Below are 16,080 nucleotides of genomic sequence, written 5' to 3' on the forward strand. Positions count from 1 at the left end.
ATGGGATTTCTAGCCAAGGCTAATTTGCGACCCTTGTCCCTGGTTAGGCTTTTCTACTTAAAAATGGTCATAACATCATTACCAAAAGTACATTAGTTAATTGAGTACATAATAAATAGTGACATTCTCATATGTGTGACATGATCATACAAAAAGCACATTACAATAATTTTACATGTATTGTGTAAGTGTGTGTGCACGTGTGTATGTTCCCTAATTCATCCCACTGGTCATGGGATTTCTGGAATATCATGGAATTTTTGCGAGGTGTATTCCAGACAGAGAAAGTCTCAGTCTTGTCTCACTGGAGTGGAAACCAGACTGAAAAACAACATTAAGCCAGGAAGAAAGAACAAGCACTCATTTTTTCATCATAGCCACAGTGGGAACCCTGTGTCAGACAAGAAGGAACCAGGAAAATTAGATTTTTTTTTTAAAAAATGTGGAATGATACAATTTGGCATCATACAAATATCAAATTATATCCATTTAGGACAAAGCACTATATCACAGAATCTTAAAGGAATAGTTCACCCAAAAATAAAGAACCGGTCCCCTCTGACTTCAGTTGTTTTGGAGAAGGCTGCTATGGAGTTGTGCTGGCAGCCTCCCTGTGTGTTATATGGACAAACTTCACCTGTGTTTCAACTGGCATGAGGGGGAGGAGATGATGACAGAATTTTCAGTTTTGGGTGAACTATTCCTTTAAAGGGACAACTGACATAAATGGTGAATAAATAAGGATTCAGAATTTAAAAAATATAATAAACAATGGTTTGGAAATAAAAACAAGTTAAGATAACCAAATGCATTCTTGTTATACTACTCATTTATCACATGTCAGCAGATAAAAAATAAAGTAGTAGAGTACAAGGTGTCAGTGGTGAGTTATCCAGCCTCACTCAGCAGGGACTGAGGAAGAAGCAGTGCGGCTAGCTGGCTAGCTAGCGTTAGCAAAGATGACGTCCGGGTCCAAAGAACGACGTGACACTTTAACGTTTACAACACCAGTATTTACCGCGTGCGCTTTCAACGGCGCATACGCGAATACTGCATTGCCTTATCGAGTTCACGCTTAAAGCGAACTCGACTCGGAACCGAGCCGAACGAAAACGACCGGGGGTGGGGGCCGCGAATGGAGCGGGGGAGTTCGCGTGAAAGTCCAACCGGCGCCGGGGGCCCCGAGCCGGGCGAGCTGCGGGAGGAGACCCCGGGGGAGGACGCGCAGGACGGGGAGAGCGGCGCCGCGATGTTGAGAGGAAGAGGAGGGGACGAAAAGACAGCGGACAAGATGAAAGGAGAGCGCGAGGATGATGGAGATGCGGGGAAGCAGAAAAAGGCTGGGGGTGAGGAGGAGGAAGGGGGCAAATACGAAGAGGAGCTGGACCCAAGAATTCAGGTATGATGGAAACATAAACATGCTTATTAAACTGGCCACTTAAGATAGGTCACATTGTTTATATAGATAATCTATGCAGCATATTATAAGTTGGTGCATGTGGTTTCTTACATGCATCATTTAGTTTCCAGTTACAGTACATTCCCTAGCCCAAGCTCAACATTATAACAAATATGAGTTTGCACAAATCTGTTCCTTTCAATTGCACTTAGGATTTTGCAGGCTCAAGCCCACATTTGGGTTACAAATCTCCCATCACTATTAAAAGCTTTCATGCCTCCTATTTCCATTACCTTTCCAGAGGATAATCTTTTCGCATTCTACTCTAACATATGTCTTTTCCCTCTCTGTTATCAGGAGGAGCTGGAGCACCTCAACCAGGCCAGTGACGAGATCAACAAGCTGGAACTGCAACTGGATGTGAGAGAGCTCTTTGTCTCGGACCACCAGAACGCTCGTGTCAGACGTCGCCCGGCACCGGCTGTTCACGCGTAGTTCCATTATCGTTGAATACGTCCGAATGTAGTGTTCAGATGTTTCTGTTGTGTCTTTTGCTCCCCCGCAGGACGCCAGGTCGAGCTACAGGAGGATTCTCACCGATTCTGCGAGGAAGCTCAATGCTCAAGGCTCCCAGCTAGGTACCTGCATTGAGAAAGCAAGGCCCTACTATGAAGCCCGTAGACTTGCCAAAGAGGTGTGTGTGTGTGTGTGTGTGTGTGTGTGTGTGTGGCAGTGTATGTGCATAGATTAGGACACAATAGATATGTCGGGACACCAATATTATATGCTGAAATCTTTTTTATGGGTTTAAGATCAGTATGACATGATATCCACAAGGGCTGGGCGATAATTCAATATTATCGTTTATCGTCTGTCAATGGAATCATATCGTGATGATATGAAGATATTTTGATATCGTGACACACATTTCTGCTGTCTAAAGTGATGATGACAAGCACATTTTACTTAAAAACTCATAAAATGAGGTATGGTAGGAATATTATTTGAATATTTGTGTTTTGTTTGACATCACACCTAACATCACCATTCGGTTCAATGAGATGAACTTTGATTATTTAACGTGATTTTGCATACATGAACCATATCGTGATATATATTGATATCGAGAAAAATCCTTATGATTATCATGATATTGATTTCAACCATATCGCCCAGCCCTACATGATATCCACAGATCTATATGCCGCTTGTAGATGATCATTAAATCCATGAAGACAAGTAATTGGCTAGTAATTTTGATGGTGGGGCCAGGTGTCCTGGCTTCCAATCCAGCCCAGGAGTTTAAATAAACCTATTTTGATCTTGACAGATACAAAGACATTAATTGTCAAATGGAAAAAGAAAGTCATTAGAGCCTTTTGTCATCATAGTCCATATTTTCCATTAATTTGGAATTAGGTGTACTATGCTATATCAAACTTTAAAATCCTGTATTCATCAAGGCGTAACATAACCACAGAATGGTATGTCCCGCCTACCTCTATGTCTTGTAATAGCATTCTTTAAGCTTATGAAAACAACATATCTATCTTGTCATAACACTTCTATGATCCTCACATTTGCATAATGTATACATATGCTTGTACTGGCTAAATGCAAATTTTAAATGATGGTAATGCATATGTAAGCAACCAGTAAGCGATCGCGCAGGCTGAATGATGTGGCTCTAATGAATCATAATTGATTACGTAAAACCTTTAACCCTTGAAGAAATGGGGCAGGAGTGGCAGTCATGTTTAATCAACATTGTGAAGGGTAATTTCAAACTGTAATTGAACTAATGAAAATCGTGTGGATAAAGAGCAGGGGTCTAATTGAAAACAATTAAGCAAATAATGGATTATAAATCTGAACTGGTTAGCACTGTCATTTGTAGAGTTATAAAAATGCAGATTACAAAATTATAACGTCTAGTCAGTGTAAATTCAGAGGAGTTCATATCATTGTATATGTAGAAAACAACAGTCTTTGCTGTTGTTTATCATGCGACCCACAAAGCAGACGCCACAACATATCTGACAGCCGTTGAGCGAGGCTGTCATGTTAAGATTCCAAATCATAAAAATGATCATGACGTTGAAGCTGAAGCAGTCATCAATCTTTTAGCAGCGACCTTAAACTTTGCGTATCCTTCTACGCCCAGCCGGGCCCTCCTGCTGCTTCCTCATGCAGAGATGTTGGCCAGATCCTCCCATGTGATCTGAGTCACCTTGACTTTAACAGCCTCTTCCCAAACTAACCTAGACACATCTCCCCCCAGGCTTTGACATAACTCGCTGTGCTGCATGACTGGAATACAGTCAACCTTTCTTTACATGTCAAATGTTTCTATTTGTGGCATTCGGTTCTGTCTACTTTTTACCATGTGATCAGTACTAGACCTTTCCTGGTGGTGTCTTCTGGAATTGCATATAGACCTTTTGCAGAAACGTTCTAAGGGCGTTTTCACACCTATAGGTCGTTTGCTCTGGTCCGAATCAGTTGATGAGTTTGTAAACTCAGAGCATTTTCCCCTTGGTTCGGTTTCTTTTCACACGGAGAAAAATCCAAGCGAACCAAAATGCATAGCTACAAACCACGTGAGAACGTTCACTCCGCTTATTGGTCAGATGTGTCTGGGGCGGGAGCAAGAAAGTAAATACAGGAAGAAGGTCCTGTGTTCTGGACTAGTGCACATCGCTATGCAACATGGAGCAACAGCAGAGTTGGCATTTGCTCATAACTGTTGTAATTATCTGGGCAATATACCAGGCAAAACTGTACCAGCAGAATGCGGAATGCACTTCGAGGAAACGTCTTGAAAATGCTATACCTGCTATACCTGCTATACCTGCTATACCTGCTATACCTGCTATACCTGGCTATAGGAACCATTTAGCTCAAACTTGCGGAGTAAATTGAGTACACCTGGTAGTTGGGTCGGATCGAGGTCGGATCACGTTCCAACCACAAACGAACCGCTCCAGAGTTTGTTTGAGACCAGACCGAGACCACCTCCCCTAAAGGCTCTCGGTGCAGTTGTTTTGGTCCGCACCCGAGTGCGATTACTGTGTTCACACCTGCCCACACGAATCGCACCAAGGGGGAAAACGAACCAGAGTCCGATTTAACTGGACTAAAAGTGCAGGTGTGAAAACGCCCTAAGACACCATACCCAACCACTGGAAGACCACTGACAAATTAGTGGATGGTGGTAGTGATAGGTTCACCTACATGAACTTATGAAAAACTATGATTCAATGTAGGCAATTTTATGATACCCATTTCACACTGTTTAAAGGATAAGTTAAGCGATTTTGTATCTGTATATCTCTTACATACCTGTAGTACTTGGGCCCACAGAGAATATTGACCCTCGAGTCAGCTGTCAGTTGAAACGGCGAGCTCCATTGCTCGGGCTCTTGCTGCTAACAATGAGTCCAAATGTGGAGCCTACAAATGGCTTTTTTGGAGATATTTTGGACAAACCCTGTTTGGACTCATTAGCTGCATTTACATGGAGCCGTGTATTCCACTAATAATCAGAATAGTAGCCCAATCAGAATAAAAATGCCTCATGTAACCAACTCAATACGAATAAACCGCCTCTTTCCGAATGAAATTTAATTCCGTTTGAGAGGGATGGTATAACCCTTTCATAATACATTTGATAAAATTTCGTCATGTAAGCGCTCATTCTGATCACTTTCTGTGGTTGGAATATCTATACTCTTTCTGACCATAGTTGGCCATTTGACGCAAATGACATCAGTGACGTTTACTTTTTTCTGGGAGAATTTGAAACAAAATGTCTGTTGCTGACATTTTTGGAGTTGTATGTTCTGATAAAACTGTTGCTTCATCAGAAACAACAGCTGTAAAGCAATAATGGTGCCAAGAAGCCTGACGCAGATCCATCTTTTAAAAACGTAAGCCCGTGCTAGAATGCTGGATTCGTTATTTTGCACGTCAGAAACTTTTATTCTGATTACATACGTTGGAGCATGTAAACGCACACCATGCAGTCATTTTATTTAGCACTCATGCAAACACTTGCAGCGGAATCTTCAATCAGAATGATTTCATTTAGATTGAAAACATATGGCTCATGTAATCGCAGCTAGTGTTAGCAGCAAGAGGCCTAGCAACAGAGCTCGCCGTTTCAACCGACAGCTGACTCAGGAGCCAATATTCTCTGTGGGTCCAAGTACTACAGATATGTAAGAGACAATTTATATATAGTAGGTCCAAAATCGCCAAGCTTATCCTTTAAAATAAGAATGTGTTATGTGTATTAGCTATTTTAGTCAAAGTTTAGGAAAGTAACGGCTAGGTAGTGCTAGGTAAATCAACAGCTGTTTGAACAAATCTGTGCCACTAAGCCAGTGGTTCTCAACGTGGGTTCCGGGGACCACCAGGGGTCCTTGAGGGGGTTCCAGGGGGTCCCCAGCAAATCGCTAAATTGTTAAACTTCACAGTTATCTCTCTACCTACAATACAGGTAGTCATGGAATTCTGGACAAAATCATATCTAACAATAAAAATATTCTCAGATTTGGATCCGAGAGACAAAATCTCATCAAATGGGGGTCCATGGCTCTAATGTGTACTAAATTAGAGGTCTGTGATATGAAAAAGGTTGAGAATCACTGCAATAACCAACAAAAGCAATAGATGGTGTTATGTATGCTAGCAGTGGGTCCGCTTGTGGCCCGGGTGGGTGTGGTTTTCATTCCATTTAAAATCAGCACATGCTGGGCGCGATGGATAAAACAGTGAATTGAGAAATGTTATTCAGACTTTAACAAAACCATAACTGGTCTGCATGCTGGCAGTCATTTCATATCACTGCTTGAAGGTAGATAGACTACTTGACCTGCGATGGAATTGTGGTGGTTCTGATTGGAGGGACGTCTGCGAGTCAAATAGGCCAGCTACAACCAGGCTTTTGCTCCGTCGTCCGTTGTCGTTTGTTTACTCAGCTGCCAGGTGTGCCGACAATGTTGCGTTTGTTGCCGGCTGACAGATTGCGCTCCATTTATAAGCGGTTTCCTCGGCCCTTGCTGCTACCGCCACTCCCTAACGGAGCAGACCCAATCATTCAGACGTTGCTTACTGTGAAGTTGAGTAAGATTTCTTGTATCTTACTTGGATAGGAAGCCTTATATTTGGAAAGCTATACTTGCGATTGATTGAGGCTATCTGTAGTGGTCTTCTTTTTATGCCTCCATGCCGGTAACAGCCGTGGCCGGAGGCATTATGTTTTCGGGTTGTCCATATATCCGTACGTACGTCCCATTGTCGTGAACGCGATATCTCAGGAACGCCTTGAGGGAATTTCTTCAGATTTGGCACAAACGTCCACTTGGACTCAAGGATGAACTGATTAGATTTTGGTGGTCAAAGGTCAAGGTCACTGTGACCTCACAAAAGACGTTTTTAACTCAAGAATTCATACGCTAATTATGACAAAATTTCACACAAATATCTAATAGGATAAAATTATTATGAAGTGATGACATTTTATATCCAAAAGTTCAAAGGTCAACTTCACTGTGACATCATAATGTTTTGCTTACCACTGTAGCTGAGAAAACGATCTTGGGTCATTCTACAAAAACAGTGGAAGTGTTGTCACTTACTTTTACAGACACCAAAATCCTTTAAGTTGACCTAATAATCACATTAATTATATATGTTCAATAAATAAAGACTGTCCTTGCAATGATAAAACAAAGTTTATTGGCAGAGGCATACAACCTACTCACACTATACACACTACATGCAACATGTAACGCTATGGCACATGCAGTATGTTTAGTATGGTAGTAAACCATTCCGAACGCGGCCCAGGTGCAAATACAAAAGCTTTCAGAACTTAGTGAGGGATGAAGTGTAGAAATGTGTAGAAAAGTGTAGAATGAATGTTATATCCATCAGTGTTAGTAGAGTAGCAAAACGGACATTGTCAAAATGTCATGGATTATTACTTTAATTCAGATCAAATAACGTACAAATTTACCTATTCTAAAAATTCATGAAGGTAGTTGTTTTTTTGTTTTGTTTTTTAGTCTTAACAAGTCAAGAGAAATGACAGACAAATGTACATGAAGGTTGAATGTTTCTTTAGATACAGTACATTTGGCTGTGAAGGTGAGAAGCATTTACTGGTTTGCTTGTGACTTTCTGTTTTGGTTGTTGGTTGGTTGTTTCTGTCGGCAGCCTGCTGCCGGAAGGACCAACTCCACCCAGCTGGCAGCCCTTAAATGATTGTACCCTCTTTATTGATGCCATGGATTACCTACCTAGCTGTTATTGGCTGTTCCTCCAGGCCCAACAGGAGACCCAGAAGGCAGCTCTGAGGTACGAGAGGGCCGTGTCCATGCATACTGCTGCCAGAGAGATGGTGTACGTGGCGGAGCAGGGCCTTCTGGCTGATAGGAACACCCTGGACCCAACCTGGCAAGAGATGCTCAACCACGCCACTTCCAAGGTACAAACCCAGGCTTCTCACTGGTCCTGGAATTTGTAGAGGTGTATTCCAGACAGGGAAAGTCAAGGAATTTTACCAACAGGTCACTGTACATAAATATAGCAGAATGTATTTTCACACATTTATTGCATTATATGGTCGTTTTCAGCCTAACTGGAGTGGAAACCAGACTGTTAACCCAGGGCTGTAGTCAATACCACCTTAGTCGAATCTGAGTCAATTCTAAGACCAGGTCGAGTCAAGTTCAAGTCAAAACCAGGTCCGAAGGGGGTTGAGACGTGAGCTCTTCCTCAAGTTGGGTTCTTGTGCATTCTTGTATCCTCCATGACACATTTGACATAATATCTGATATAACGGCTGACGTACCATTCCAAAACAAAACATCACAATGATGGAGGGCGGATAAGAAGTTAACTTGCCAACCGAGGATGCCTCGGATGGTGACTTGACCGATAAGAATGAATGCTCCCACGATTCATTGTGAGAACAACACATCACATCCAAACAGTGGGTCCACACCACTACCATGCTGGCGACACCTCCGACCGGACCAGACCATTTAAACGGCGTCATAGCTGAATTTGAAAGGCGACAGACGGCGTGTTGGCGGAGATGGACCACATAATGACTAATAAATACAAAAACACTGCAGCGTAAGCCTAATGCTAATCTCCAATGAAATCTTAAAATACATAAATGATGTAGGCGTAACTACTTAATGCCAGAGGAAAATACATGCAGTAGACTATTATTATACTATTCAGACCTCTAAATGCCAGCAGAAGTGGTCCAATTCATTTCAAAGACACGCTCCTCCCTCACCTCTTGTCATCATGTCTCGCCGATTTGTGGCCTGGCTGTATGAAAAGGAGCGCACCCAGTGCTGCAGTCTGTAGTACAGAGCCAGTTGAAACAGCTGGGGAAATGAACAGCTGTGCGTCTTAATTGATTGCACACAACGTCAAGCACACAGGTCATCTCAAACTGTAAGGATGCTTCCCTGTGCTTGACTTGGCATTCTTGGATTTGATATTTGGCCCAAGTCAAAACCGACCCAGAGCAAATCGAGTCCTATTCAAGACCAAGACCAAAAATAGGCAATAAACGGGACATCCTAGTAGATGAGTGGGCTAAGGCGTGTCCTGGGTTCTAATCTGTCTGTCTGGGACCTTTGTCACACGTCATCCCCGCCTCTCTCTCCTAATTTTTCAATCTCTACTGTCAACTATCCAAAATCAAGGCAAAATGGCCAAAAAAAAAACATTTGCATATCTTTTCAGATGTAAAAATAATGGATGAACAGAGATGTAGATCTATCGGCAGGAGCTCTGTACTAGACCCTTCAACATCAAACTACTCAATGCATAGAAATGGATTAATCAATGTAGTTTAGAAGTTTGAGGACCATTACACACAAGTGTAATCCCTTTTGTCTGTAGTGCTGGGGAGAAAATAAACCAAAGTGGACCAGGTAGAGAAAAAAATATCTTTGAAAATGATTAGATAGGCGTGAAAAAGTTGAGTCAACATCCAATAGTGGCCAAGACAGAGGCTATTTTCATATTGTACATATTCTGCAGTCTAAATTCTTCTGCCATTAATTTACACACCTTCATAATGCTGTAATCCAGTGGTTCTCAAAGTGGGGTCCGGGGACCACCAGGGGTCCTTGAGGGGGTTCCAGGGGGTCCCCAGCTAATTAATCAATTGTTAAACTTCACTATTATTTAATTTACAAGAAGTTAACACAATTATAGAATGTAGAAGAATGACTATTTTGATTATAGTTTCACTGTTATCTCTCTACCTTCAATACTGATAGTCAAAATCATCAAATCTAACAATAAAATGATCTCAGATTTGGGTCCGAGAGACAAAATCTCATCAAATGGGGGTCCATGGCCCTAATGTGGACTAAATTAGCGGTCCTTAATATGAAAAAGGTTGAGAATCACTGCTGTAATCCATACGTTTTCCTCTTTCAGTCACACCTTCTACTTGAAGGGGCCTTAAAGGACAATTCCAGCATGATTGGAGTTTTCACTCATTCCCTTACTGTTTTACATCACTGTAAATCATTTTTCAGCACTTTGAATACTTTAAATACTCTTTTATCACATTATGAGATTTTTGCTTGTTCGCCCTCGTCTTAGAGGTAAATCTTAATATTTTAAAATAAACGCTGTCTATATATTACGACATATATATTTACTCCAAGTAAAGAAAAGGGCACCAATTTTAAGCCATAATTGTGTAAAATCTAGCTTTATTTTCCGTTTAATTTTATGGGCTATTGCTAGTGGAAGCACCTTGCTTTGTCTTTTGGCTCGACTGGGTTGTGATTGACAGAAGGCGGGTCGTAATGTAACCGCAGAGAATGTTAGCTATTGCTTGAAACTTTTATTTTGGAGAGGAAAACGCTGAAATCGGATAAGCAGAAAGTGGAAAGTGTCTCGTCTCAGCTCTTGCAGTGTTCCTGAATACGCTCACTGACATGAAACGGTGAAAGGAACTTTGTTCAAAATGTAAAAGCTTAGAGCCTGATATTGGCATTCTGATGCAACTTTGCAAAACGCAATTGGCAGCCTTTTTTCACAGTGATGGATTACCTTTACTGACTGAATTCGAAGTCTCAGGAGTTGTTTTCTGTGCCGTTTTGGAACTGAATGGGAGTGAATGAGCCCAAAAGGTTTGGCACAACCGATTTCAAAATATATTTAATTGTGAACAATGAATATTAAATGGATGGAAAATCTAAAAAATGAGCCAAACTCAAATCACACTGGAATGTCCCTTAAACAATATTAGGATTGGTATGACATTGATTAACAACCCTGTCAACCCCCCCACAGATATATTATGGTTGTCATTAAATAGTGGTCATTAAAGTTTCATTTTATCTTATCCTAAAATGGTTCCATTGCAAGTACAAATCCATGGAGTCTTATCAGCATTTGGTACGGAGTCCAAGAGCACTCAGACCACCGGGGACCGCTGCTCTCTGTCACTAATCAATGATGATTAATGTGCACTTACTCTTAGATCAAGGTTGAATGTACTCATTCACACGCTAATTTCCCCTCCAAAGCACCCATTATACATCCCTGCTGTGTACTGTAATTGAGCACTCCAGTAGAGTTATTTCAGAGTATTCATAACATTACAAAGTGAAGATGTTCACAATGGCTTGTAGAGATTCTCAACTCAATCACTCGCCAGGACAAGCACATCCTCGAATTAATATTCAGTGTTCCTTTGTTGCCAGAGGGAAACTTGTGTGAAGCATGTGTGAAGGAGAATCAGGTATTCCGCTCTGTCTGTATTCAACTTTAAAGGTCATTGTGCTGCTGCGATTTTAATGATTGATGGGAATGGGTAAAGGTGCCTGCAGAGTTCAGCTGGAGCTGCTGCTGTGGTTCAGTCTGTTCTGTAGTCAGGCTTCCCGCTGGTCATGGAATTCCTGGAATATTATGGAATTTTGAGAGTGTGTTCAAGTCAGGGAAAGTCAGGGAATTTGATACATTTTCTGGAGAAGTCAGGGAATATCAGGGAAGTGGATTACTTTCCAGTAGGGCTGAACAATTAATCAAAATTTTATCGAAATCGCAATATGGCCTACTGCAATTTTCAAATTGCAGGAGGTGCAATATTTGTTAAAGGCGAAATGTGTCAAAATACCATTTTAAAGTAAATATTGTGGTGCTGCAGAGATGTCCTGGCCTACACATCATATTCTACAGACTTAAGAAAACATCTTTGTTTGGTACAGATCCCTGCAAAAATCACACCATAATCATTTTAATACGTTTTTCAATGAAAATGAGAATAATGATGTAAAAATTACCATTCCCTCTAATATCGCAAATCATATCGCAATTGCAATATCAGGCAAAATAATCGCAATTAGATGTTTTTTCAAAATTGTTCAACCCTACCTTCCAGGAATATAGCAGAATATATGTCCCATCTTGTTTCACACATTCATTGCAATAGATGGCTTGCAGCCCAACTGGACTAGAAAGCAGACTGAAGAACAACTTTAACAAACCGGGAAGGTCATGGAAGCACTTATGTAAAGTCATGGAAAAGTCAATTTTACATCAAGGCCACGGTAGAAACCTTGGGCATTGCTAGAGTCCAGGCTCAGTCCAGACACCATCTTGAAGCCTGTTAAAAATGATTGGGGGAATTATCTATACCAGACATTCTCAACCTTTTTCATGTGAAGGACCCCAAATTTAGTCCACATTAGGGCCACGGACCCCCATTTGATGAGGTTTTGTCTCTCAGACCCAAATCTGAGAATATTTTTTATTGTCAGATATGATTTTGTCCAGAATTCCATGACTATCTGTATTGTAGGTAGAGAGATAACAGAGAAACTATGATCGAAACAGTCATTCTTCTACATTCTCTAATTGTATTAACTTCTTGTAAATGCTGGGGACCCCCTGGAACCCCCCTCAAGGACCCCTGGTGGTCCCCGGACCCCACGTTTGAGAACCACTGATCTCTGACAGTGTGTAAATCTTGGGGGAGCTCACTGTCTTATAGTAGACTACAAGGTTGACAAGACTGACATGGTCTCTAAAGACCCGTTAATGTGAATCCCATGCACAGTGTATTTGCTACACGTATCTGTGTCCTTCATATTCCTATATCCTTCTCATTGTTATATATTGCTTGTTTATTTTTAGAAAAGCAACCTTAGCAAGCCGGGAAGGACGAACATTTTTAGGTCGTGGAAGCGCGCCCACTGATTTGTGGGCATAAGGACCGCGGTGCGAACCCTGTCTAGTCTGGGAGACAGGTAATGTCTGACGAGGGTGACTTTGCAAATATGTCCGCGCGGATTCATGTTTTCTGTGCCGGCTAGGTGAACGAGGCGGAGGAGGAGCGCCTCCGGAGCGAGCGGGAGCACCAGCGCGTCACCCAGCTGTGCCAGGACGCCGAGGCTCGCGTCCAGACCCTCCAGAAAGCCCTCAAGAAGGTCATCCTCAAGTCCAAACCCTACTTTGAGCTCAAGGCGCAGTTCAACCACATTCTGGAGGTGTGTAACCAGGCACATGGGAGGGAATTCATGTGCTCTTTGTTGTTTTTTTTAAAAGTATATATATTGATTTCCAGAGGGTCAGACAATTAAGGATGAACAAGCATGATAAAAATATGTACCCTCTGTTCCAACTTACCCTCAACTCCGAACACATTCTCCACACACACAAGAGAACCAAAAAATAGTCAAATAATCAAAAATGAAATAAATGTAAATAAATAATAGAAAACAGAGATAAAACACCAAGACAGAAGGTTTATATAATTATGTATAACAAGGGTAATCAGGTGTAATGATGGGATAATGGCATATTATACACTAAGACCTACATGGAAACGTACCTGGAGATCTCAATCCATGCTAGTCTGTAGAGACCACTCCGAAGGGCCTGGGCCCCGTCCTCTCCAATATAGTCCAGAAAGGGGTCCCAAATATGAAAACACTTCAATGGTTTGTCCTTGAGCCAGAAGCTTATAGCTTCTAAAGGGATAAGTTCCATAACACTCCGAATCCATTGCGAAACCGTGGGGACAGAGTCTGAAATCCACTGAAGAAGAACACAATTCATGTGCTCTTAATGCGATATAGTGCTTCTTTTTCTGCAGCTAGGAACAGGGAAATTATGTATTTTTCACCCCTTTGGTATTGTCTTTCATAACATTACATTGTTTTGATGAGTTAACATAACTAGCATGAAGTAATCAGGCAGCAGTAATTGAATATAAACAGAAATAACTCAATAAAATGACTTCAGAGCTTACCATCGAGCCCAACAACACATGCAACCGTTCTCCAAACATCATTTTTGAAATTCCTGTTGTCTTCCAAATAAAAGTTGTAGAGAACTGGGAATCTTTGAATGGCTATCATCAACTTCATTTCCACTTGCCAGGCTGAACTTTCCACTTGCCAGGCTGAACTTTTGTTCATGAAACAAAATCACATCAGTAAGGAAACACTGAAATCTTATTGTTTCCCTGGTTAGTCAGCTCTGTAGGACATTAATGGAATTCTGGTGACTTGTTGGTCCTGTTGCTCACAGTCTGAATGCACGGTTACAAACAGTTAGCCAAATTAGAAATGTTCTCTAACAGCCAGGGGTGGAGAGAGTGCCAAAATACCCCTAATCAAGTAGGAGTACTCTCACTGCTGAAATTTTACTGATATAGAAATAAAATTCCTGGTGTAAAAATCTACTTAACAGAGTTCAATATGTGATGTTGCTAGTTATTAGATGCGATATCACATTACCAAGGTTATTATCGTTAACGAAAACTAACGAAATAACGAAAACTCTGTGTGAAAAAACATTTTCGTTAACTGAAATAAAAAAAAAAAGACGCTTTACAAAAAAACGATAACTAAGATAACTAACTACTAACCCTGAAACTGTATTGTGTGTTTACAAAACAAACTAAAATAAACGAAAATTATAGAGAAAATGTGTTTAGTTTTCGTCTTTGTCAATTTATTTCATACATAAGCTTAGTATTTTGAATTTTTGAATCTCGCCCCTGACAAATACCCCATATTACAGAAAAAGACTAAAACTAACACTGAAACTAATAAAAACTAAACTAAAACTAAGCATTTTCAAAAAATGAAAACTAAACTAAACTAGCAAACCCGTCAAAACGAAATAAAATTAAAAACTAATGAAAAATGCAAAACTATAATAACCTTGCACATTACTGCATTGAGTGTTATAAAAATAAGATTCTGAAATATATGACATTATTCAGTTTGTAATTAAAAAACTGAAAATGGCCAATCACATTACTCAATAATGTTGTTACATTGCTGTTTCTTTTGGCACTAGCTGTCCAACTAGCTAGCTAGTCAAACTAGCTAGGCTAACACAAACTACCGCTACTGTAGCTGGATGGATGTTACTATCATGGATAAATTTGATCATTTAACGTTACAGTTAGTTAACTTAATGTTTATTCCACATGATTTAGCAGGTTTGATGATGCAGTTTACCACTGGCCAGTTACTGATGCAATGCTAATGCAGAGGCTACAAAATTTGTACTGTGTAATGGATGTGATTTAAAATGAAGCAAAGCACAATACTTCAGTCAAAACATACTGAAGTAAAAGTGAAATTACAGACTTTACACAACTACACAAAAAAGCTAATCAATTACAGTAACATTAGTAACTGTAATTTGTTACTTCCATCCTTGCTAACAGCCTGTAACTATGTGTTTGCAGGAACATAAGGCTAAGGTGGTACAGCTGGAGGAGCGGGTGGTGAAAGTAAAAACGCGCTATTCTGTCGCTCTGCGCAACCTGGAGCAGATCAGCGAGCAGATCCACGCCCAGAGGGGGCGCGTCCGAGCCAAAAGGGGGCGCCCCGCAGCCTGCGGGGGGCGAAGCTCCCCCGTCGGGGCCGAGGCCGAGGTCAGAGCTGCCGTCGGGATTCACGTCGGTAGCTGCGGAGGGGTTGGCGGCATAGAGAGCGACTGGGCAGACGGGGAGAAGACCAGGCAGTGGGTGGAGAGGCACCGGGAGTCCGGCTGGGGCCAGAGGGAAAGGCTGGAGGCGGAGCAGGCCGGATCGGACTGCATGTCCGTCATCAGCCTGCAGACCATCGCCTCCGACCTGGAGAAGTGCGACTCTGTGGAGCACCTCGGGGAACTCAGCGACGCCGGGAGCCTGGTGGGGGAGGACTGGGACAGGGACAGGGACAGGGACAGGGACAGGAACGCGAGGCCACTGCAGAGGCCGGTAGGCAGGGAGGCGGCGACCGACGGCCCGCCGCGGGACAGAGCCAACCAAGAGAAGGGAGCGGCCGGTAAAGAGAGGCAGGAGAGCTTCGTCAAGCAGCACCACAGGAGCGTTAGCCTATGAGAGTCCCGGGAAGAAGGAAGCCGACGAGTGATGATGATGATGGAGGATCACAGTGGCCGTATGATGAGGGATCAGAGAGGAAATTAGAGGGGAGCGAAGACGGGCCGAGACTCGAGAGACGGTAGACAAGCTGCCGGGAATCTGAAATGAGCGTTGACACTGATTGACACAGCATCATGGTGACAGTGCAGTTAGGAATAGCAGGGAGGGTTGGCAGGTACACCAGGCGCACATTAATGAATCCCTGCGTGACAGCAATAAAGAGAGAGAGGAGTCCTAG

General features: G+C 41.9%; 1 protein-coding gene across 1 annotated transcript; it reads left to right on the forward strand.

Moving 5' to 3' along the window:
* The first annotated feature begins 1,135 nt into the window (after positions 1–1,135).
* Positions 1,136–15,800, forward strand: sh3bp5lb (SH3-binding domain protein 5-like, b). The gene is made up of 6 exons (XM_071533890.1): positions 1,136–1,399; positions 1,757–1,819; positions 1,965–2,093; positions 7,731–7,892; positions 12,769–12,942; positions 15,162–15,800. Exons 1-6 carry the CDS (start codon positions 1,136–1,138, stop codon positions 15,798–15,800), a joined length of 1,431 nt encoding a protein of 476 aa, XP_071389991.1.
* Positions 15,801–16,080: the final 280 nt, after the last annotated feature.

Source organism: Centroberyx affinis, unplaced genomic scaffold (genome assembly GCF_046629955.1).
Source record: "Centroberyx affinis isolate AG114_WGS23_722 - 3 ecotype Tasmania unplaced genomic scaffold, CSIRO-AGI_Caff_v1 ptg002451l_1, whole genome shotgun sequence".
In the NCBI taxonomy this organism is placed as follows: Eukaryota; Metazoa; Chordata; class Actinopteri; order Beryciformes; family Berycidae; genus Centroberyx; species Centroberyx affinis.

Excerpts from the sequence above, each read along its gene's own strand:
- sh3bp5lb (XM_071533890.1), top strand. The coding sequence starts at position 1,136 with ATGGAGCGGGGGAGTTCGCGTGAAAGTCCAACCGGCGCCGGGGGCCCC. Across the intron at positions 1,400-1,756 it reads AGCTGGACCCAAGAATTCAG|GAGGAGCTGGAGCACCTCAA; the intron begins GTATGATGGAAA and ends CTCTGTTATCAG. Across the intron at positions 7,893-12,768 it reads TCAACCACGCCACTTCCAAG|GTGAACGAGGCGGAGGAGGA; the intron begins GTACAAACCCAG and ends TGTGCCGGCTAG.